Source organism: Uloborus diversus, chromosome 7 (genome assembly GCF_026930045.1).
Source record: "Uloborus diversus isolate 005 chromosome 7, Udiv.v.3.1, whole genome shotgun sequence".
NCBI classification, from domain to species: domain Eukaryota; kingdom Metazoa; phylum Arthropoda; class Arachnida; order Araneae; family Uloboridae; genus Uloborus; species Uloborus diversus.
Genome location: NC_072737.1, coordinates 129228607 through 129253864, shown reverse-complemented (window position 1 = coordinate 129253864; position 25258 = coordinate 129228607). Strand labels below are relative to the sequence as shown.

Genomic DNA, 25258 nt, shown 5'->3' with positions numbered 1-25258 from the left:
AAAACCGTCAAGTGTTAACAATAAGCAATCGTAATTGCTCAAAAAAAAAAAAAAAAAAAAAAAAAAACTGATGAACTGAAAACATAGTTGAACCTGAAATGTTCATTCAAAAATATATGAGTCTTCTTTCTCTTTTATAACCATACATTTTTTGTCATTAGTTACTGTAGAATTTTCCGCTCTATATTCTTTCATAATATCTTTCAATTGGAAATTGAAGTTTAATTAAACATTAATTTATTAATGAATAAATGAAGACGACAAATGTATTAGAAACTATACTTTGTAAGTGCAAAAAAATGTTTGCTAATTATTTGGCTGCAAAAGATATTGCATAATTGTACTGCAATTTGGTGCAACACCAAAACTTGAACATGTTGTGTAAAAAAAATAGAACCGACTTCAAAATTGCTCTAAAAAGTGAAAAATAATTTTATTCTTTAAACACCATCGATAATGCTTTTAAACATAATTTTTGAAGTTGGCGCAAAAACAAAACGTAAAATCCAGTATAACCATGCTTCGTTCATATTTTTTTTTTTCAGAAAAGCATCCAAAGTTACGAACGAAACATTTATATCGCTATTCAAATATGCTGTCATCAATGCATAATGTATGTGATAGTGAAGAAACTGGTCCTGGTTAAATTTATAGTTGTATTTGAGTTATGGCAGTGAATGATTTTATCTATCGTTTTTGCGCCAACTTCAAAAATTATGTTTAAAAGCATTATCGATGGTGTTTAAAGAATAAAATTATTTTTCACTTTTTAGAGCAATTTTGAAGTCGGTTCTATTTTTTTTTCAAAATTTTTTTATTTCATTCTTTTTAGTGTAAATGTAGGTATTTCAGAAATAATAAGAAGTTACCATCACGAAACTTCACATTTTTTTCTTAAAAATGCTCCATACTAAAAAAAAAACTATTGACACGCGTTAAACTTTAAGCGATTGGCACTAAAAACTTATCTTTGTTCCTCTCTGGAAATCATGCGTAGTTAATTTAATTATAACCATTTAAGTATTACGTTTTTCCTAACTAATTTACATTCCACAGCATCTAAGTTGCTCATGATGCAATCCTGTATTTTCTTACTTAGCCCCGATCATCTGTTATCGGCATAGATGATAACGATAAAAATACTACAGAGTAGTTGAGTCAAACCTAATGGTAGCTTGTGAAGGCTAAACAGATCCTAATCACTGCATCACCTCGCTTCCAGGTTAGGTTTACCCCTACTATGCAGCAATAGCACTGAAGAAAGGAAGATTTTGATAATTCACATAGGGTTTCTATAAATCAGCAGGGTTACTAAAATAAAATTATTTACGCCAAAAATGAGACGACAGCGTCAGATTCCCCATTATCGAAATATCCCTTGAAGAAATTTGATGCTTGCTTCAGAGAAGCCTTCATTCAAAATTATCATTACAATTACTATTAATGTTACTGTTATATGGCACCAAACTTTTATAACAATGAGTTTCCTATTGTCACGTAGATGAAGATAGCGAAGACAATGTGAAAGTCAAATAAAGCGAATACTCGTTAGTCTCAACTAGAGATCTTTATTCAGAACCTCAAATGAACGTTACATCTCCTTATATACAACTTGAGAAATTGCTGGAACTTTCCAGACTTGGAAAGATAGATACAGAAATTAATAGAAGATTCGAGAAAATACGGGAAACAGTAGAAACGAAATTTTAGTAAAATTAACTTTATCCTAGTCGGGATTTGAACCCGGGTCACTCGTGTGGGAGGCGAGAATTCTACCACTGAGCCACCGTTATCCACAGATGACAATTGCGAACTTCGCTACAAAATCATTTAATAGGGAAATTGCATAAAATTTACTGTTTTTTGCCCATAACTTTTTTTCTAAAGAACAAATATGGTCAAACAAAGTAATGGGACCTAAGTTGAGCCACCCCCTATACATTAAAAAAAGAATCATCAAAATCGGTTCACTAGGTGAGACGCTATGAGTGGACAAACAAAAAAAAAAAAACATACATACGGTATGAATTGATAACCGCCTCCTTTTTGAAGTCGGTTAAAAATATAGTACATTTAATGCACCATTCTTTCTAGCCAGCATATTGGCATCATTTTTTGGAGCAAATACCATATTTTTTCCGCAGTGTATGATGTCAGTAAATGTGTGTCAATCGTTCAGAGGCATTTGATAATTTCTATCCTCGCTTTTTTATAACTTTTAAAAATGCTGAATATTCATTTGTATTCAAGAAAGCTGTAATTTATTCTGTTCCTTTGAAAGGCATCGCCCTTGGCTGTTTTTCCAGAGACACTGTGCCCCCTCTCTGAGATCAAGCCCAGGATTTTACCCCTGCCGCTCATGTCTTTGGCGAATTTGGCAGATATAGCCGTCCCCTTCTTCCCTGTAAATCCCCATTGAGAAAATCAAGCACTTGAATGCAAAGAAGCCTAAACAATATCCTCATATTGCGCCAGTACTCTAAAAGAACGTGCAGCTTGAGAAAGGAAGGAAATACAGGAACATATGGGTTTTGTTAATGTGGGATGGCTTCCGGGGGGGGGGGGGTTCTACAGTGGGTACAGAATTATGTTATAGAAAAGGATCGAAATAAGTGCAATACCGAACGAACATTCAATGCCCCTTCCAGAATTTGAACCCGGGACCCAAGACACGAGAGCAACGCATTCCGCTACTATACTGCGTTCACAAAAGCGATAGACCAGAGGTAAACAAATAGGTTTCCAGAAAGTTTTCCTTTATGGCCACTTTTGGGGATTTTTCTGGAAGAAGAAAAAATAAAGATATAGTATCCTCTTCTCCATCTGCTTGGCACCAATATATTCTTATCCAAACCGAGCACGTGATTGACGTCGTCAAATGGTACCATTTTTTTGTTTATATCTAGTCTATCTTTCCGGTGAACGCTGTTTAGACCTATGCTACTAGGTGATTTTAAAGTTTTATTTTTCATTTTATAATTACCACACACATGTTTCAACAGTTTTCTATTCTATTCCATTCAAGAGTCACAACTGACTTCAACTGTATTTATGTCGAGGACTGCATACTAAGTGCCTTGCCTCCATTATTTTATATACCGATAGATGGCAGCACCATCACCGGATCGAACAGTTAGTGAGAATTTTGAACTAGTTCAGGAGCTAATAGCTACCTAGTACTAGCACCCCCAGAGGTATCGTTTCACTTGGAGGACATTGAGATCACGAGCATATTTAACGTCGCCCAGTCCCCATTAATGACGACGGTGGGTCTTCGACCAGCGAGGATCGAACCCGAGGCCCTCCGGTCCCGAGTCCAATGCCTTACCGATCAGGCTACCACGGCCCTCAACAGTTTTACATTAAGATGGAGCTCATGGCTGAGAGGTGATAAGCACTTGCTCCGGCAGCTACTTGCGCGCAGTTCAGAGATGGTAGGTTAGCTCGTTCTAGCTCCAGATGTAACGTCCTTCCCCTTGTGATGTAAATATTTTCTATGTTGTTAAAACGGAAGCAAGGTGCGAAGTTGGCAGTCCTCTGATATTTGTGTATCTGATTGACTTCTTCGGCAGAATAGTACAGAATAGATCTCATTCAAGAAACTTCTAGAAGTACTAGAAAAATCTGATTTTTTTCTATGGAAAAAGCGTTTTCGAATTTTCCATTGCACCGAAACGAGTTTATGCATACAGAAGCTAAACAATTTCACATACATATATAGGACTACTTACAAAGAGCCTTGCCTCCCAACACACAGGACAGATTCACAAAACAAGAGAGAGAAATAACACATAGGGCACCGGTGGCGGGAACCGAGCCCACGATCTTCGGCTTAGAAGACGAAGCTTTTACAACCTAGGCACAGAGCCCCCCCCCCCCCGAACGAGTTTAGACACCAAATATGTTTTCGAGGGAGCATTTGCTCACGCAATTATAAAAGTGCTGCGCACTATGCACCTTACCTTTGTTCCATTTAATAACTACGACAGCGCTTCCAAAATTCTATTCGCGAACGAGACAACAGAAGAAAGAATCACAGTACGAAGAGAGGAAATTACACCCAGGGCAGCAGTCAGAAACGAGCCAGCCACCTCTTATACCGCACACAGGACAGAAACACTCGCCAACAAAAGTCCCACCAAATGAAGTTTCGTTAATATTTTTACCATAGACTAATAATAAGAGTAGATCGAGCTTTCTCATTCTTGCTGATGAAGAAAATTGGTTCATAGATGTATCATGTGACTAGTGGAAGGGCTTGGCGAAGACTTTGGCAGCATAGTTGCTAGATGGCAGCATTATCTATAGTTTGGGCACTCGACATGTATTTTAAGACAATGTATTATCATTAAAAAAAACTTCCAGGTGCAGAGATTGAACTGTTTTTCTTTTAGTTATGCATTATTTTGACATTAAAAATAGTTTTTGATCAGTTTTCGGTAACTTTTATTTCATTTAGAGCTGTCAGCGTTGGCGTGAACGAAATGGCGTAAACGTTTTGCGTTAACGCAAAAATGTACTAATCGGTATCTTAAATTGAAACTGTAGGTAAAAATCTTACCGTTTGCTGATTCTTCTTGGTCGCTTGTATCTTTTATTGCTTAGAGAGTTATTGAAATTGACTAAAGAAAATGCACAATACTATCTAAACGAAAAACTCACAATATTAACAAAATATTTACAACTTAGAATAACAAATTTACAAATCGGACTCCATAAAAGATCATTCTTCCGTGTTCCATCAATTCTATTTATTTTATTTCGCGGTGGCGTTGATCGTCTGCTACGATTAACGCCCACTGTTGCTAGGATATCCACCAGTCACATGGTTTGGTTTATGAGCAGCAAAAGGGTTGCCATAGCTCGGTCTACTCTTATTATTAGTCTATGATTTTTACTGCTTTATCGATATAAATTCGTAATCGACACTAAATAAGGGATTCACTTCAATCGTAATCGATTAACTTTTGCATAAAATCAGCATGGAACTCGCTTCTGAACACATCTGCGTCAACTCTTAACGCAACAGTATGCTTTTGTTTGAGTGTGTCCTATGTATACTATTAGCAACGTTGTCTGTGCAGGCGGGGTTTTATTATCCCTTCGAGAGTTTTGACGGTATGTATTGCGCAAATAATTACCTCGAAATGCAGGTGTTTATTTTTGGCGTTTCTTAAAGATGGTTTTCCATTTAATGTTTCAATTCTAATTGAATTCTGTATGCAAGAACTAGGTTGGTCCAGACTCGCTCATTTTTGGTAAGACCAACAAATAACATCAGTGGCCAACTGAAACTCTATTATCTTTCCCACATTATTTACCACGAAGCTGAACTCTGATCTTATATTTATGTCATGTTGTTACACCAATCGGAACGTGGATTAAAAAAAAAAAAAACTTGCCTGGTTTTTGCATTAAGGTCATCTACTCTTCAGCTATTTGTACTGTACAGTGGAGCCTCAATTTTCGTATTCCGTTGGACTAGTGAAAATGCCCAAAGTGGGGAAACGTGAAATTGGGGGGGGGGGGGGCTGGGTTAAAACTCGCAGCGTATTGCTTAAATGTTGAAAATTTCCCCCATAGACTAAAAGGGAAGGAATGCGTAATTTTAACTTGTGTTTACAACAAAGCTCATTTATTTACAGCAGATTCTGTAGGAACATTTCTTTTCATGTTTGCTTCTTGGTTTGCATTTGCAAATAAAGTTTTACAGGTTTCGTTTTTGTTCTTACAGTGAACACAGTACGATAGAATAGCGAGAGAGAAAATACCAGAATGGCTTCTAGCGGTTAAAAAAAATTACTCTGAGAAAGAGCTTGAAAAAGTTTCTACGAATCTTTTAGAGGAAATATGATTTTGATTAGTTTCCAGAAAAGTGTTCAGTGGGTTTTTCAGCAAAAACGTAAAATGTGGAATCTTTTACATTATTGGTGCAGCAATTTTCATATAACAGCAGGAAATGACGTGGGAGGCGGGATAACGTACGAAACGGACAATGTCAAATCTGGTTTTCACTGTATAATTGCGTGATGTTTCTCATCAGCTCTGGGTTCATATGTCTGCTCTCATGGTGGATTGATTGTGACGAAGTGAAGGTTTCACGTACTAAATTTCAAGAACATATAATGCATTTTTTTTTTTAAGTAAATCGCACCAGATTTTACGTAGTGTAGTGTGTACCTGATGGTTAATATTTTAAAAATCGGGGGAAAAAAATCGGATTAGTTTAAACGGACCTGGCAATTTAATTTACACAAATAACATTTACACCAAATTACTGTTTTAAAAGTCGCAAGTCATTTAACTAAATAAATATAAGGTTATTAATCTAGTTTTTTTTTCTTTCACGAAAAGGCTCTTAATAAATGCCGTAAATATTACTTGGTACTGCTATACTGCTTATGGCCTTGACCCACCTCCACACTAAAAAGTGTGGTGCTGCTTCACCTGGACATCATCCTTAGACTTTCGCGTACCTCCAGTGAATAGAATTTTTTTTAAAAATAACTTTACATATGTTTACACAGAAACTGAGGCTGCTGTCTATTCAGATTGATTTTTATTTTAAATTGAAACGGGTATTAATTTAGTGCTAGACTTTTAAAGCTTACCATGCTTCATCACAGAAAAAGCTGATACTTGATTATTTTAAATGAACCATTCTCTTCAAGTCTCTCGTAAAATAAAACCCAACTTTAGAGCTGGGATTAGTAACTGAAGGGAGCAAGTTCAGTATATAGATAAGAAACTGATGCAAAGATCCCGTGTTACGTGGTTCAGCGACGCATAATTGACTTATTTTGCATGAAATTAGAGTAAGAAAACCGATTTCTTCCATTATACTTTGTTATCACGAGATAGTGGGTTTTTGCTCTAAGAAACTTTCTTCTTAATCTACCTTTAGGACTCTTAATCTACCTTTTATCCTTTCTCCATTATGCTACCTTGCTTAGTCCTTAACTTCAGTAAGTTATCAAAGCACATTGATTATTTATTAACATTCAGTTCATTTCATGTGCACTGAATGAAAATTTACTTTATTTTCATATTTTTATTTTAATGGGGGGACTGGAATTATCTGCTTTGTGTTTGTAAGATATAAGTAAATGTTATAAGTCTGAACGTCCTAAAAGCCGAACAAATTTTCTTTTTTGTTGAATTAACGTTGCGCCTAAGATTCTTTGTCATCATCATGAATCTCAGAAGAGTCAAGTATACGGGCGATTCTTTGGGAACTCGTAATGGCACATACAAAAGCTGTCCGGGAATTTTTTTTTTTAGCATTTTCGTAAAATTAAAATGCTATTGCTTAGAAAAATTATTACTTTTGGTTCAGAAGAGGGTCGGTTGAATTTCTATGTATTTTTAAAGTTATTCGTGGTTTTCTGATACATCATCATGACAGGGTACTGTTAGATGTAACAGGGGACTGTTTGCATGAGACAGAGGGTAGATTAAAGTAGTAGATTATATTAGCATCAATTATGTGTTAAAACATGTTTAAGCGTCATCATACAACATTTATATTTCTAAAGTTTCTTAAGGAAAAAAGAAAACTTCTGTTGCAAAATCAATTCCCATATCAAATGTAGTACTACAAACATTTTACTTTTCCTGAGATCAACTTATAGTAAAAATATTTCAAGATTATTGATGCGAATCATTTAATACTCTATTCCTTTTTTCGTGAAACACAATTAAAGTTTATTACAAAATAATAGTTCTTCTTCGCAATCATACATTTAATTTTAAAGAACTTTATTAGATCTTTCTGCAAATGAGGTAATGAGTTGTTTCGGGTGCATTTCAAGATTTTTAAAGATATTTTGCGTCTATTCTAAGTTTTTTTAGTCTTGAAATCATGGATTTCTCTCCTTTCAGAAATCCAGATTTCATCACCATCCGTTGTATATTCGGGAATTTTATTAATGCAAGTAGAAAATGCTCTCAGTGTACAGTCTTTAACACTGTACCGATTGCAACACAAGTCCTCAAGTAACCTCTGCTAATTGTTGTAATAAGTATTTTGAATTCATACAGGAGGGTATAGCTTCAGGTCCAAGCTCCTGTGAATTAAACATGTATCGCGATTTTTTTCTTTCGGTTTGACTATCTAGAATGGACGCAGTCGTCAGAGTGCCACCACGTTTTCGTACAAACTAAGAACTGTATCTAGTAGTTTTTTTAGGTTTCCTAGTAACGAATTAATTTTCCCCCCACTGCAATGCAGCTATTGTTATCGTCTTAAAAGAAATTCTGAATAGCTTGTTTATAACTTTCAGGCATTTTAATCCTTTGAGTTCCAGACCATTGCGATTAGATTTTTTGCCGACTTCTGTGAAAAGTCGGGCTTTCTTTCAGTATCCAACGCCAATACTTTTGAATAAGACTACCATATACTACCCTTTTAAACATTTGGTTATCTTTAGTAAAGTTGAATAATTTTCTGCTGATTACTAAGGACGTCACCGAATAACGCTTTTTGAACCACTTCTTTCCTCTTAGAGGGCTCAAATTTTCCATATTTTTGTCTTAGGTGTGTCCTCAACATTATTTTTATTCATAGCTTCAAGTCTTGCCAATCTTTCCAGTATTTCTCCAGTTTTCTCTGTAAACCGGAGTTCTTTTCATCTGTCTTTGTTATATTTTAGTCTTCACCTTTTAGATTGTATTTTGTTTGCTGTGAACTAATATTATTGCTGTTTATTGTTGGTCCTGCTGGATATTATTGGACTTCGTGCTGAATTTGAACTAGAATAAGGGGTCTTGAAAAGGGACTCTTCTACTTCAGGATCTGATAAGGGCGCATTTTCATCCAATAGTGTATTAGTGACGCTGTTCAATCACTTATTTAGCTGGGTTTTCAGAACAGTGCTTTCCGTTTCTTTAAGGCAGCCCTGTGTTTCCGTGGTGTCATATCTTCGACTAATTTCCTCAAACCCTTTTCTTTCTTTTTCTGGTATTTTAACATCGACTTTTCTTTCATCTGTTTCCGTTAATGATTATCTTTTCTACGTTGATACCTTAGTGTAGCTCTGCTTTTTTCTAATGATTCCTCTCAAGATAACTTCATTTAAGAGGCATTTCAAGTGTGTGCAATCAACCTGTAACATAACTTATGTCAAGTAAAGTAACGTTAAACATATATATTTTAAATCTCTCATGATTACTACATTACGAAACTTCGAGTGAACAAATTCAGGCAAATAAAATTTTTAAATGATCAATGTGTGAAATCTACAGTCCTCAGGCATGTAGAACAGTCCCCTGTCGTATTGCCAAACAGGGGACTGTGCATTTTCACTTAATTGCATAATATTTGCAAAACAAATGGAATGTAATTAGTTGCGAAGGTACTGATAAATTAGGGACGTTTCGCAGAAATAATAAGCGAAATGTGTAATAATTAAAATAATTGAAAAAATACCGAGGGACTGCATGTCGCAACGACTAAGACGCATACTCCCGTCACAAATGGTCGCTCATGCACTAACAAAACGTTCTGCCGCAGTTCTCGACAATTTTGCCAACTTTACATTGCTTACGTTTCATTTCGCGGCAAACAAAGTTTGTAAACATAACGGATTTTTTTTGTTGTAGCTTTGAATTTTACGCAGAGGAATGTTTGAAAAAACTCCGGACAACATGTACGTGACATTAAGTTTGAAAAATGCGTTAGTGCACCTTGTTCTATGAAAGTCATAATTGTATTAATCCATTTTTAGATATCAATTGCCAAATGTATGAAGTGTTAATAGGTTTTTTAAATTATCTTAAGTGGGAATTCTGGGAATGGGACAGACGGGGGACTGTGTTTTTAAGGTTTCAAAAACTTCTAGAAAAATTTCAATTATCGTTCTAAATACAATTGCGCTGTAAAGGTTTAGTATATTTTAATTAAGAGTGATAGTTACTTTATTAAATTTTTTAAAAACTCCATTCGGACAACCCTTTACGAGTTTACAGAGAATCGCCCGTACACAACACCTAAAAAAGGAAAAAAAAAAAAGAGATCCTCAGCAAGTCTTAAAGTAAAACCAGAAAGTTGTTGATTCTTTTACTATATTAATAATTTTTAAATCTAACGTGCTTTGTTTTCTGTAATTGAGCCCTTTTCATATCAAATTTTTATTTTTTACTGTTTAATCAATATTTATAATGAAAGTTTCTTAGTTTGTCATAGAAATCTAATATTTCTTAACCATTTAGCGAGAGAGTGTTGAAAACAAGATTTCCAGTTCTGGGAAGAAAATCTGTTTTCAGATTATGTAATGCTATTAGAAGTCTGAATTGTAAAGTATTGGAATATTGGCGGACGACCGATAACTGCAGAACGTCATTCCGGCTAAAAGGGTTTTGCGAAATAAAATGTTAACTCTCGACAAAATCACAATAAGATTTGTAGTTTGAATTCTTCTGTGATTCTAACATTGGCAAATATCAAACCAGTAAAAAGCTAAAGCATTTCATTTATATTTTTTGCGCTCCAATTTTTTTTTCAGATCCGAAATTAAGTAGGGTATTTTAAGTTAACTAATCGTTGTCAAATAGCTGATCTAAAACATTCTTAGTTTGCCATAAAACATTCTTCATTACGGAAAATATAGACTTAGATTCAGAAATCCTTCTCGCTTTAATGTTACAGTAAAAAATATGGAAAGTAGATTTCTTTCTGGTAAATCTGATGGCCTCAATTAGAAAAATCAGTTTTTTGTTTACTGCAATAGTGTGAGCCTTAATCCTTGAATACTATCCAGTACCTGAATTACTTCCCAGCATCCGGGCCAGCAAACCAGTATGTTAGGTTCTGTTATATTTTTTTGCGTCAACTCATAAGTCTTCAAATATGGTTGATAGACCTCCATAGTTTAAATGAATTGAATAGTAGCAACTGAGATTTGTTAACGGTGAAACTTTGTATGACATTTTCTAGAAACTAGTTTCGGAATTTAAGTATCTTAAAAGGCAGCGTTGCGTTTCAGTGTTCTCAGAACTGCAAAAAGTGGTCTCTCTATTCGTATTTTTGCTTCATGCAGATTTCGACTTCCACGATCTTAAAGGTCTTCAGCAATTACTTGTTACAAAAGCTTACTCTTTGCTAACGTAATAGTGGAATGTTGATGTTGCATTTTAAATAAAGGGTATTCAAATTAGTGTTTCAAGCTTTATTAGTTAAATGATATTTTGAAAACCGCTGAAAAGAATTTCCCCAAACATATTCTTATGGATCAATTAGGTGACCGTTAATACCAATTTTTGTCGAAACGGTTTACATATACAAAAATAAGGCTCTTTCAAGCGGGTAGATGTTGAAATGGTACAAAATAAGCTGTGTGTAAGGTATTAATGAAATTTTTATTTAAAAGGCCCATGCCAGTTTATATTTTTATGGCATAGTATTGTTAAATTATCTCTCGTGACATCTCACGGTGGCATGGACTCAAATGGTCCAGTTTTCAAGGACTGCTGTAGGGAACCGGCTGAATTTTAGCGATGACCTCGTATGTTGGCTTTAAGGGCAGCGATAGACAAACTTATTTCTTTAGACAAATGTCTGTCCAAATTGTACGACGTCTACAGTAAAACCTGTAAAGTTGACTGCCCTTGTGAGTTGAAGGCATTTTTCAGGTACAGAATTAGTCTTATATCATAAATAAACCTAAGTTGACCACCTTTTTAAGTTGAACACTAAAGTAGTGCACCGCAATTGGTCAACTTACACAGGTTTCACTATACGAGAAATTAGTTGTCATCTTTCTTCAGCGCTCACTGTTGACCGTGATGGCCTCCGCAACTTCATTTTCATAGAAGTACGGACGAATGATGCCTCCGGCGAAAATCCGCACCTAAACAGCAATTTTTGGATTCATTTTCTTGGTAAACCTCGTATCGTTTAACGCCGACCCATAAATGGCTGTGAAAGGTCATAAAATGAGCGGAAGTCGCGCAACGCTTGCACAAACTGTTATTTTGATAGTCAAGTTTTAACATTTAGATGTGCTGCTCCAATTGTGTAACTTGCCACTGATTTGGCATCAGTGATCGAAAGATAAGTAGCAGGTTAGACAGACGTCACCAAAACAAAATAGCCACCACAGGCTAAAAATATCTCCCCTCTCTAATTGCCACCCTTTAGTTGTAGTTTTTGACATGTCTTTTCATTTTAATTATATTTATTTTTCAGATCCAGAGGAAGAAACAGATATCGAATTCACAGCACCTTCTACCGAGAGTTTCGTAAATGAAATAGAATATGAAGTAGAAAATGAAGTTTTCGGAAGTCAATCAAATGATTCTTGTCCTCAAATCCCTGCTGGAGGTATGGAATGGCTTCTTCATGTCTGGAATCCTGATCTAGGATGGAAATCGGAAACTCCTCGTGCAATCATAGCAATGGCAGTTAACGGGTGGCTTGACAAAGACGATGTAACAATTAAACAAATGGAATTGCAACTAGATTTGGAAATAACAAAATTTCTGCTCAGGTAACTCATGCTCATTTGAATTGTCTACATGTGACTGATACTTTTACAATCCGCGTAATCTTTACTTTTTAAAGAGACTGAACGTAGTAGTTAGTGAACGTAGTTGAGCTCTTAGTCTCAAATCAAACCATTTGGTGAAAGGTATATTAAAGCAGAAAACATTTTGTATATACGATCTTGTTGCGATTACACGTTTTACTTCCAGATAATACCATCAGTAACTGATTTACTCATACTGCCTGGGATAAAAATTCTTCCAATGATTGGCTTCGAAAAATGTTGATTTTATCTTCTAGCTCAGCTCCAACAATTTAATCACTAGAACTGTAAATGCCCATTAAACACTGCAAAATAACTGTTGAACGTAACTGTCATTCAACTGGTTTTCGGGAACAAACACCTCTGGACTGACTAAAGTACAAGAATCGTAAGTTTTTCAAGCAGGTTTTCCAACATTCTTGAGTGTTCGAGCAGAGTTTGAAATCCTATGTTTCTCCTCAGGATTAGGGTTAGTTCTTTAGAATGTAGTTCAAGTTTTAAAGACATATCGTACCCCAGCAAGGAGTGTGACAGATCGAAATTTGAAAAAAAAAAAAAGTACTCGTTATTGATTTGAAATCAATAGAATGCTCTTCCTTGCCGAAAGACTCGCACCAAATTGGTTTATACATTCTGGCGCGTGGTCGAGTAAGAATGACAATGACAAATCATTATGATTTAGCAGAAATTTTCGAACTTTAAGTATGGATTACTAATTTAGACAGCAAACTAACCAGACAATATCAAAATGCATTTTTTTTGAGGGTATTGTAATATTAGAGACTAAATCACTTAAAAGTACTGTTGCGTAAAACACTCTCCATTGCTGTTTTATTTTAAAGTTTTGTCACTTTCCGTGTGGGGAGGGGGGGGGGGTGATATATTTGAAAATGAAGATAAAAAACATTGATACTTTTTTGCACAAAAAATGAAAAGTTTTCCACCATTTTATGTCAACATCAATTAGAGGAAACGTTAGAGGTGAGATATTAAGGCTGGGCGATGTAGGAATTTCTACATCGTGATGCATCGTCAGCTTTACAGGAAATTATCAAGAAAAAGAGTTGAAAGTGAAAGATAGCAATAGTTATTAGTCATGTGTTTTGAGATTACAATACTTTTTTTCAATGCAAAAAGATGGGAGCTTATTTAAAGAGTCTCATATGCTTATATTTAAGCGAAGTTCCGTCTAGAACTATACGAGCCTACTTCCCGTATACCTATACTACTTTCTAGTACCTGATCAATATTCTCAAATAGCTAAAATCGCAAATTGTTTCAAACATACTTTTTTAATATTTTAAGCTAATTTCTAGGAATAAAATATTCCTCACTCATCTAAGAAAAATTAGATGCGAAAAAAAACGAACAAATCAAGTAGCAGCACCTTTTAAACAAAGTAGCTATTGCACTTTTTTCCATTAAAAAAAATTCTTTAACAGCTTTCAAACCGAAAAATAATTAAAATTAATAAGCTTATTAATATACATCATATCAAAACAAAAGAAAGTTTCCTTTTCCTCTGTTCCGAAAAATATTTTTTTAAATATATTAAAGCACTTATCAAAATAAATAAACAAAATGTCTAAAGCAATACTTTTCATTGTCAAAAAAAAAAGTCTGCGCATATCTTTATGTAGAAACATAAAAGACTTCGAGTTTATTCGTCGAAAACTGAATACCTGAATTAAAACTTTAGCGTGAAAATCAAAACAAGTCATATCAAGAATTATTTCACAGTTAAAACCATAGCTGCGGCGTCGGAGTCAATCTCATTTTGGGGATAAGAGTCGGAGACAAATATCCAAGAATCGGAGTCGGTCAATTGTCCTCAGTGTACAAATTTTTTCCAAAGCGTCGGAGTCCGATTAATTGTCGGGCACAGGAGTCTGATTCGGAGTCAGGTGCCCCTAAATTCTCGGAGTTGGAGTTAGGCGTCGAGCTATTCCCAACAAAATTTGTTTGAAGTAAATCCGCCTTAAAGTACGGAACCTACATTGACTTTCAGTTTCTCCGTAGGCGCTAATGTTAAGGGATTTGAACTGTTCAAAATTGAACAAAAAATAGTTCAAATCAAAAAATGGAATAAGGGGTCCTCGCCGAGATCTTTCGAACAAAAAAAAAGTTTGTTCGAATCTGACTACTCACTCAAAAGTTTATAGGGGGGAAGGGGGAAGACCGACATTTTTTCCCATCTCAATATCCTGCTTTCCAATTTTTAATTTTTCGATTCATTTAATCTTATTTTTGACTTTTTGTTTTTCGCAAAATTTTTAAGATGCATTAAGCCTTCTTTCATGCTTTTTTGCTTTTCTGACTTTTACTGGGAAAGTAGGCTAAAGGGGTTAATCGAAACCCCAAAATACGTGTTTTGGTGAATGATTAAAAGCAACTTTGTTCAGCAATAAATTTTCCGTAAAGACTTTAAAAAATTGAATTTCCTGCAAGTTTTGAGAAAAATTGAGGTCTTAGTTTGCTAATACTTCCACACAATGAATCTTTAGCGAAACCAATATCCTTAGTGAAGAATTCATTTTCCTTCTTCATGAAACAAAAAAGCATAACTTTAATCGCAGAATTAGGTTTCTGTTGACACATATTGGCTGCTTGTGCGAACCAAATGTATTCCGTGCTATGCACAAAAGTGGAATCTGCAGTTGAGCTCTAACTGACATATTGAGTTTTAAAATTTCGTTCATCCATATTTGATTCAGATTTGTTCTTATTTATATATTTTTCAGAATTTTTTTAAAAAATAGTTCCCGATCAAATGACCCGAAAACATTTTATTTATAAGTAAAATACGAAACAGAACAATTTGGTTACAATATCTCAATTTTGTTTAAAAGTGCAGGTCTGACTACTGTTACTGCTGTGCTTAGCACGGCCGTATGGTTAACTGAAACTCCAGTTTTGGTTCAGTTTTAGAAATTATTAGTTTTTGTTTGGGGTTACTGTTGGAGAGATTAAAAAAAAATTGGTTGAACAACAATTTGACTTATTTCTGGTGATTGACCAAGAAGGCTCTCAGTTTTAAGTTTTTTCTAATTAATATTTTCTTTATGTGTATTTTTGACAAGTAGAAAAGAGATGTGGATTGCATGTATTTTTTAATGCTTAACCCTTTATATATTTTCAAAGAAACAGAGCTATTAAGAAACTTTATTTTTAATCATAAAATAAAATTCTCAAATTTTTCCAGAACGTTTTTCCCGTCACTTCAAAATGTCTGGGAATTTTGTATCTCTAGATACAAATGCCCATTTTTTTTGCACGTGAGCTTGTGCTGGAGTACTAAAAATAAAACTTAACTTCTTTTGCTCTTTTTTAAAGTCTTTTTTTCTATTTTGTTACCATGTTCTTTTTCCTACTTTTCAACAATCAAAACGCCCTATGACTCCACAAACTACGTGAAGTTTTGCAATCGTTCTACAACTTTATAGGTCTGGCAATTTTGCTTTGGAGCCTACACGGTTAGCAATGTACATCCAGGCACTAGTAGCTTTGAACAGGAATCCTAGAAACTTCCATGGATTCGACCTGGTTGAAAGACTTCTTTCAAATGTTAAAGGATCGAGACTACTTCATCCTTTTGTGGTGCTGGCACTCTGCAATGTCCAAGCAGTAGATTATGAACATTTGAAAGCCATTACAAGATATACGCAGCATATTAATATCGAAGACAAGAACAATACAGGTGAGTGGTAACATGGTCCCAGCAAGGAAGTGAGTATTGGCTATTTTGTCCCCAATATGGGGTCGTTTTCAGAATTTTAAGTTTCTTTTCCTGAAAGAGCATGCTTAAAAACATAGGATATGACCATTTTTTAAACAATTTAAGTTTAATATTTTTAAAAATATATTTAAATCGTTGCGCTTTTATTGTTGTCACTTTTGTCGTGTGACATCAAAAATGATGAAATGCCATTCAATGTTGCCATTCACAGAACAAAATATTTAATTCGCATCTTTACTCACGTGTATTGGCAACGATATAGTTGATAGCAAGCGTAGAGCGCGATTTTAATTCGCTGCTTGATTATCATAACGTGGAAACGTAGTAGAAAGCTGCGCCAAATTGCATCATTTGTGATGTCATAAAGATCACGCCTTGTTTGAAAAATCGGACATTTTAAAAAATTAATTAAAAAAAACTTGTGAAAATGAAAGTATTTTCTGGGTCCATGTAATTGTTTTGCTCATCCTATCCATTTCAATGACTAAAAGTAGTACTTTTGACTGAAGGAAACCACCCCATTGAGACAGTAAAAAGCAAAGGGATGTAAGTGAATATTTTCAAGTTTTGAGTGAAACGCGTTTAAAGATAAGGTAGGTTTTCAGTAATTTTATTTCCAAATTGTTCTGTATAACAGCACCTACAAGGGCTATTAGTTCTACATCTTGCCCCAAAACAGAGGTTCACTTACCATTTGTACTGGTTGTCTCCAAATTTTTAACTTTGCCACAATCCCTTTGCTTTCATTGTCTCAATTTGTAATTTAATAATTGGATTTAATATTCTAAAACTCTGCACTTCAAGAGGAATAAGACTATACATTTTAAATTCCTGCTTAAACGTTTTGAACTATTACTTTATGGCTTTAAAACAGATTTAAGAAATTGTGAAGTTGAATTATAGTGCAATAGTGATTCAGTTGAAGATACAATGCGAAAATTTATAATTTTATGCATTTGTTTTCAAAACTGATGTATGTACCGCCTTCGTTACTTAAAATGTTTTATTCTGTATAACCCATGTAAAAGTGCAATCTAAACTTTCGGTGATATATTTACAAAATCTTAATGCTTTTAAGCCATTTTCTTTCTGTAAATTTCTGCATATTCCGCGTCTCTTCAATAAGATTAGAACATTGGTTCGGAAGACTATTTATATTAAGTGTAAGTCTTTAAGTTCCTTATTGCAGATAGCAATCTTGTGTACAACTGAGAATATATTAAAATTTTCAAATGTGAAATAATTGAAGAAATTTGTTTAGTACATTGATTTGGTTTTGAAAAATTAAAGCCCAGGACACCTGACGGATTGGGAGTAACCGCAATGGTTTCGGGTGATAAGTTAAGTATTATACTGTACTTATGAAAATTATAATAGCTATATTTTTCCAAAAGTTTTTCCCAATTTTTAAAGTGGCTCTTTTATGAGTTATAATGGGTAAAATTTCTCCCGTAAAGCTTAATTGTCTACTTTTGAACTGTTATATTTTTTCAAAATATGAAACATAGTACTAAGACATAAGACTGGCGAATATAATTTAAACAAACCTGGCAAAATGCATAGAGGCAGCAATTTACTTAAAGCCTAGAGATAAACAGTACCCAAAAATGCGGTCTGACGATAACTGTTGAGAACAAAAGCTTGATGTTTAAATTTGCCGTAAAAGGTCATTGATTCTGGGTTTTAAATTTTAACATTATATTAATATATTCTCGTTTTTCAGAATTTAAATCTATTGCACTGAAAGCTTTGTCCTGTGCAAACAGTCTCGGAAAACATTTCGACTTCTCTGGATTTATTAAAACAGCTTATGATTGTCTAATGAATCAACAAAAGCCAGATGGAACTTTCGGAAACATTTACACAACAGCTCTTGCCATCCAAGTGAGATATATTTTAGTATCAAAGCTAAAACTGAATATGCTGGTGACTCGCAATATCTCTGCATAGTATAAAATGCTCCAAAAAGTGTGGTTGAACTCTCAAAACTCGAACTACCTGGCTGATTTCTCTGAATTTTCAATTTGTTCCTTTAAATCCTGAAAAGGTTTGCAGACCAGTTCGCAAAAAATTCGTAGAATAGTTCTTTTTTTATTCAAATTTAGGTCCAATGCTCACAAATTCCGGAATATGGGGGGGGGGGATGGAAAGAGTAGAATTTTCCGCGTTCTAAGCAATTTGTTTCAATGCTCAAATTTAATTACGGCGAGATTCATTTGCGTTTTTAGCTCACTTTTTAGGCTTAGTTGAAATTTAGGAATTACTTTCCTCATTAAATCCATCAATAAAAAGTGAGAGAATTGTCCCACAGTTTTCTTTGACACTATTAGAAAGAGCTTTTTTAAAAGCAGATCTAATTCGACCTAAGGTAGAAAGTTTAACCCCCTATCTATGTTAGAAAAAAAGTTACACGCGAATTAAAGTTCAAAATCTGTTCTCTAAAGTTTTAACCATTTTTTATTTTCTCGTTTTTGTGGTTACGCTTTTTAAACCAATCTTTCTCATCTTCCTTTCTTAAAAGTATTTTAATATCTGTCGTCATTGTTTGGAAGGTAAATTTTACATTATGGTTTTCTTTTAAGACTGATTGTTAAAATTTGTGTCAAGTGACGTATATTTATTTTCAAGGTAGACCGGGCAAAGCCGGGCAACGCAGCTAGTAATCTTATATTTCTCAAAGGGATTTTTGTGTGTATGCCATAACTTCAAACTTCCTAAGTAAGGAATCATTTTAAAGATTTTTTTACAAGTTCGCAAAACGTAGAAAATTTTGTTTTTTTTTTGATAAATTACAGATTTATAATTCCCCCTGTCAAGCGCGAAAGCTAAGCACGAGTCATCCAGTATTAAAATATTTATCGCCTTTGTTTCTGCAAAAAACATAGAGGTCTAGAGTTTTCGCTTTGAAATTTGTGTAAAATACTTTTCACCAGGTCAATTAAAACATTATTGCGTTTAAGCAAAGGCTTCAATTCTATGAATTTGAACCCCAAAAAAGATTTAAGGTCCTGTGTGCAAAATTTAAGACTAAACTTGAAACTATTTTATTAAGTAATCAGCTTTTTAAATATTAAAATCGCGAGGCTGAAACAGATTTTAATCTAAATATGTAAAAAGATAAAAATGTAACTTTTAATGTATATCTATCTTGTAGGCTTTGATTGCTTGTAAAACTGATAAACCATGGAAGAAGGAAGATGCGTTAAATAGACTAAGGGAGATGTCTTTAAAAGAGCAGAGTGTTTATGGTGTCTACAGTGCAGAGCTGGCTTTGAAAGCAGACATATATCCATTTGTTAAAGACATTCATCAGCAGCCTCCATTCAGTAAGTAATTCTGTCTCATTGCTTGATTTTGTTTACTGTTAGATCTGCCATTCCGAAGTTAAGTAAAGATTTGAATTTGTGCTTAATTCAGTAAAATTTTTCTTGTTCATGAAGTAAGCAGTTAGAATAAGAGTTCAATCTGAGATTTCACAACCAAACACTGAAAATACATCGTTATTTTCGAAGTATTTTGTCTGTCTAAACATAAATCACCACAAGTTGAAATTAGCTCCTGTTTTCAATATACAGAACCAAGTGACATTTCACTGTCTTTTTTCCAGCAGAAAAACCTTTCATGGCATTGAGTCTTAAACTTTGACTCCTGATTGTGGTAGAATATCTTACTACATAAAATACAAATGAACTTCAAAATATTTAAATTCCGGGGAGAGAAATGCCCAATCATTAAAACGCAAATAAAGTGGCTTGATTGATCAAATTACAAAGTAAAAAAATATAAATTTAAAAATTGTAATCCTTATAAAATTTAAAAACAAGTATGAAGATTGACACAATTCGATTAAAAATTAACGTTTGAGTTTATTCAAAAGCTCATATTTTTATACTTAACGGGGGAGGGCGGAAGGGGAGCGGCATGGACTTTCGAGAATTCCTCCTTTAGGTACTAAAAACAGGCAAAATTTCAGTGTAAGTTTGTTCAGACATTAAGCCCTTTTTGAATTTAATACAATTCACTAACATGACTTGAGACGGTTGCATTTTTCGCTCTTATGCTTCATAACAACAACTCTTAGACTATTTAAGCCTAAAACTGAACTTATATTTCAGGTCCTCCTCAAGCACTACATGGAAATCGCATTCATTACACTTTGCGAAACGACAGACGTTCTGAGGTAGAACTGACTATCTCTATCAATGTCCCGGATGGTTCCACTTTGTTCGATCTCATGAGCTCAAGTGCAAACGCAGATGCTAACTTCAAGTGAGTAATTTTACAAACAACAAACTTCTGAACGGGGGGGTGGACATTTCGAAGAACAAAGTATGGATTGACAGTGATGGAAAAATACTATAAAGTTCATGCAAAAGCAGCAGTAGTTAACTTGTAAATTGCTTTACTAGCAGCATCTGTACTTGCATTTTATTGTATTGAAAGGTCCTCAATCTCTAATTTATTTTTGCAATTTCGTTCATTTGTGTTTTCTTGTTTCACATATTTGATTAAATTTACATTTTATTATATGCTTAAACAGAATAGAAGTTAGATAAACTCTAATTTTTAGAAAAATTCCCAGCTGCAGTAGCGACCCTTAAAATTTGTCCTCAGTCTAAAAAAACTATTTTTTTGTGCTAGACAAAAGAGGGGTGCCCTGTGGAAAATTAAATATTTTAAGAATTTTCTTAAAGCCACTCTAATGTATGTCTCTTATCGTACTTTTTAACTTGCATTTACGCAACCAATCCAAATTCATTACATTTTTCTACCTTTAATTTGCTAGATTTTCTAGAGGGAACTAAGAAAGTAATTTTGGGCTTGCATACACCCCACCTCACCACTAAAGTTTTAAACGTCACCTCAAGAGTGAAAATAATCATTCTAAACTTAAGAAAAATTATGATAGAAATAACATAGCTAACCGGATAGCTGCTTTTACCGGGTGTCTTTTTATCCGAAAGCTCTGTTTGCATTGAAAGAAGTTCCCTGAAACCTCGAAACACGTGTATGCAGTAATCTGCTGATTTTGTGCGTTAAAGCGCTGACTGCCATTTATAGTTAAATACTGTGACTTTAAAATCGAAATTTCCTCATCTAACTTGAATGTTAGACTTATACCAAAGGAAAAACTTAATCTTAGTTTAAACTATTTGCAACAAATTCGTCTGAAAGTTAAAATTTGTATAAAATGAGAATGCTCTTATGAAATTTATAAACTAGTTTAGAACATTTTAAATTACAATTAGATTCTCTTTCTACTTGGATTCGGACGAACGTCCTCATATTTTCGAAGTAAATGGAGTTCCGAATGATGCCGAAGAAAACTTCTATTGGAGACTTTGTCGACAGAAGCGAATGCCTGGGAAAAGCAATGGTTCTATGCTTCAAACCGTACTTAATGGTGAGTGTAAACTTGTGAATCTTAATGAAAGAATATTATAAAAGATCTTTGGTCTTGCCAGAGGTTCTTGGTAATTTCTACTTAAAACTTTTTGCTAATGTAACTTCGTTTCTAAAAACATACGAAAAGATATTTAGTTACTTATTCAGATCAAAAGTTTTAGACTGAAATTACATAATCTAAAACTGCCTGGTATACAGGCATCCCTCGTATAACACGGTACTTCTACAACACGGTTTCGATATTACACGGCACAAAACTTTAATTCATTACTACACGGTTTTGATGTAACACGAATTTTAAAAGAAGGAATTTCATTTTTTATCAATACACTGTTAAAGTGTATAACAACTGTAATAAGTTTTTACTTTGTTTTTACGAAAAATTGTCTGTCTTGGGCTCAAAAGTTTGGGTTCCCAGTATAACACTAACTTTTAAATACATGATTTTTCTCAGTTTTCTAAAAGCAAAATGGTGAATATTCGCAACTCCAGAGCTTGAATACGCTACCTTGCGGTGATCAACAATACTAAAGAAAAAGGTACAACATTCCATTCCACGTGTTTTCTTTGGGGTAAATTACAAGCTTCAAACCGTTTGTGGTGTAATGTAATTTTAGAAAAATAGAAAATAAAGCTTCCCACAAACGCGATGGAAAATTACTGACATTAACTAAGCGTGAAAGCAAGTTATAAGTTACGGCATTTGTTTGTTTTACCTTTTTCATTCGCCATTAGACAATGCCTGCAACACCCCCTATAGTTTATTGGAGTTGCGAATTATTTAGTTTCCAATGCATTGTAAGAAAATATTAGTATTAAACCAACTAAATTTGGCAAACGATAAATAAAAAAATGTAGCCGAAACAAAGTATGAAATAGAATCTTTCTACTTTATTTTAAATTTTGTTTTGTTGTTGCTCAGATGAACTTTATTGCTACAGAAAAGCTCGGATTTTTTCTTATAGAATGAGTTTCGTTCTTGGTACAGAAAGAAAAACGGACAAAGTTTTTCTTGTTGTGCATAAGTTTTAATTTGAGGTATGTAAAATGATTAAGTTTTATCGTTTATAACAGCTCTTATTTTTAAGTCAGTGGGTCTAGCATGTTCTGGTTGCCAGTTTTTGTATGTTCTATTGAGCTGAAATTTCAGCTATTACAAAACGTTCACCTTATGTCTTGGGTTCGATGTAACACGGTACATTCCTTGATTTACATTATTTCAAGGTCTCGTATAACACGCGTTTCGATAACGCGGTACACATTGACATGATTTAGAATATGTACATGATGAACGAATAAATACCTTTGTGTTGAAAATTAAAATAACCATTAATCCAACGTTTTGAAGCACAAAAATTGCAAATTATTTGCAATTTTGTGCTTCAAAACGTTGGATTACTGATTATTTTGTGTACATGATTAATTAGGTTAATGAGTAAAAAACAAAGTCTAGTATAACACGGTTTCGATACACGGAACGAATTAACCGTGTTATACGAGGATACCTGTATTGCATGTGGTTCCGCATTAATCCTGGCTGGTCCTTACTGCTAAGCGTTCAATTCCTTGGGAAAAAGAGTTTAAATTGCTGAATATTTGACATTAGCATATTTTGCAGTTAGACGTTAAGTGGTAGTGAAGGCAAAACTTAGGTCGTAAAAACTATACTGTTTATAGTAGTCATGGTCAATACTGCCGGGGGCGGGTTAACTTCAGTATTTGCAGAAATGAGTTTAAGACATTTGAAGAAATGTGTGGATTCAGTACTAACAATAGGGAGATGTTGGAATTGAACTTTTTTTTAGCAGAAACCAAATAAGAAAGCTTGTACAATAAAGCTAACGTACAACAGAACTAAAATGCAAAAAAATAAAATTTGCAGAATAGTAGTTTTTCTCAGTTCTCCTGAAATTTCCTATTAAACGTTAGTTTTCCGTCCTATAACAGGCAGCCTACAAAACGTTAACAATCACATGACTATACAATATTCTTAGAAACTTGCAAAACTTAAAGAGCTTTTAAGTAATTAAATCGTTATTTTTTTAAAAAACGTAAAGATGTTTCCTAAGATTAAATGGCATACTTTTGCCATGTAGCGATTTGAAGGTATTTTTTCGAATGAGTTCAATTAAATTTTGCTATGCCGTAACATAACTTAATATAAAGTTCATATAAGTATTCTTCGACTTGTAAATACAGTTTAGTTTTGAGTAGCCCTATTTTGCCGGAAAAAACTGTTCTAAGTGGATGTAAATTTTTCGTTTTTCCCAAGAAATTGAGCAGTCTTAATTTCATGCAAAACCAAAAAGTCTAAACACATCCAAAGACTGTAGTTTCGTTCTTATTAAAGCTCATCGGTCTGGAATAGTGTATAACAGAGCTGGAGGCCGGTGTCATTTTATTGAAGCTGAGATGACATCTGCCTCCACCGCAGCTATTCACTAATCCAGACTAGCTCTAATAAGGACAAAACTGCAGTCTGTGGATGTGATAACCTTGCTGTCTGGTATGTTGCATAAGGTTTTGGCCTTGGCCCTGGCTTAAGGGCAGTAATTTACTGCTAAGCGTTAAATTTCTTGGGAAAAGAGTTCAAATTGCTGAATATTTGACAGTAGCATAATTCGTAGTCAAACACTTAATTGGTAGTGGAAGCAAAACTTATGTAGTAAAAATTACTCTGAACAGTAGTCATGGTCAATAGTCCAAGGTTCGACTAAACTGTGCCAATTGCTAAGGATTAATCTCCCTCCAGAACTGTGAGCGTTGAATAATTTCAATTTTGAGTATACAATTTTAAAACTTTTCCGAGTTTTGATGTCTTCATCTGGGGATGAAAATGAACACCAGAATATCAATCGATTCAACGTCTTTGAAATTAAAGTGCATAAATAACTAGAGAATTTCAAAGATTTCTCTTGAAATTCAAACTCTCCTTTATAATTTGTTGCAATTGACAACTGATTCGTCTTTGACCTCTTAATATTACAAGATTACGAACTTCTGTTCCAGCACCTACTGTGGAAAAAGTAGACCCGGAGCATCATATAGTTCTGTGGTACAGAAATGCTAACTGTGAAGTTCTCAACAGCCATTAGGGATTTTGAAAACAGATGCCGACTTGTTAATACTTTGTTAAATATTTATTGACAATCGTTGATATAAATAAATATTGTTACTGTTCAGATTATTTAATTTCTTAACATTATGACACTTAATAAAATACAAAATCGATGCGAAAAGCTTCAAATTCCATATTGGGGAGCAATATGAGATTGCTTTGGTAAACATTTAGTATTTAGCAAGCATACTAGCTATGCATTAAAATTAAGTATTAAATAAGTTAAATACCTTTGTGCATGAAGAGTAAAATAGGAAATAACTGTCAAACAGCACAGTATGCAGATTGCTGTGGACACTTGTTTCGGCGTTACAAGGAACGCTTTTTTCAATGCAAAAGAAAGGAGCTTATTGATGAAAAGACAATAACGCCGAAACAAGTGTTTGCACTAATCTGCAACTTGTGCCATTTAACGTAGTTTCTTTTACTAAGTAATGAATGTGAAAGTTGGTGTACTAACGCTGTAACTTTAAG

At 34.1% G+C, this 25258-nt stretch overlaps 1 protein-coding gene across 1 annotated transcript; it reads left to right on the top strand.

Moving 5' to 3' along the window:
* The first annotated feature begins 10797 nt into the window (after nucleotides 1-10797).
* On the top strand, nucleotides 10798-24823 carry LOC129226877 (uncharacterized protein CG3556-like). The gene is made up of 8 exons (XM_054861507.1): nucleotides 10798-10804; nucleotides 12185-12485; nucleotides 15968-16221; nucleotides 17984-18144; nucleotides 19415-19586; nucleotides 20376-20529; nucleotides 21510-21664; nucleotides 24676-24823. Exons 1-8 carry the CDS (start codon nucleotides 10798-10800, stop codon nucleotides 24759-24761), a joined length of 1290 nt encoding a protein of 429 aa, XP_054717482.1. The 3' UTR covers nucleotides 24762-24823.
* Nucleotides 24824-25258: the final 435 nt, after the last annotated feature.

What these genes read in the sequence shown, in the direction of transcription:
- LOC129226877 (XM_054861507.1), top strand. An exon ending in CGAAGACAAGAACAATACAG is followed by an intron (nt 16,222 to 17,983) that starts GTGAGTGGTAAC and finishes CTCGTTTTTCAG; the next exon opens with AATTTAAATCTATTGCACTG. An exon ending in GCTTCAAACCGTACTTAATG is followed by an intron (nt 21,665 to 24,675) that starts GTGAGTGTAAAC and finishes CTTCTGTTCCAG; the next exon opens with CACCTACTGTGGAAAAAGTA.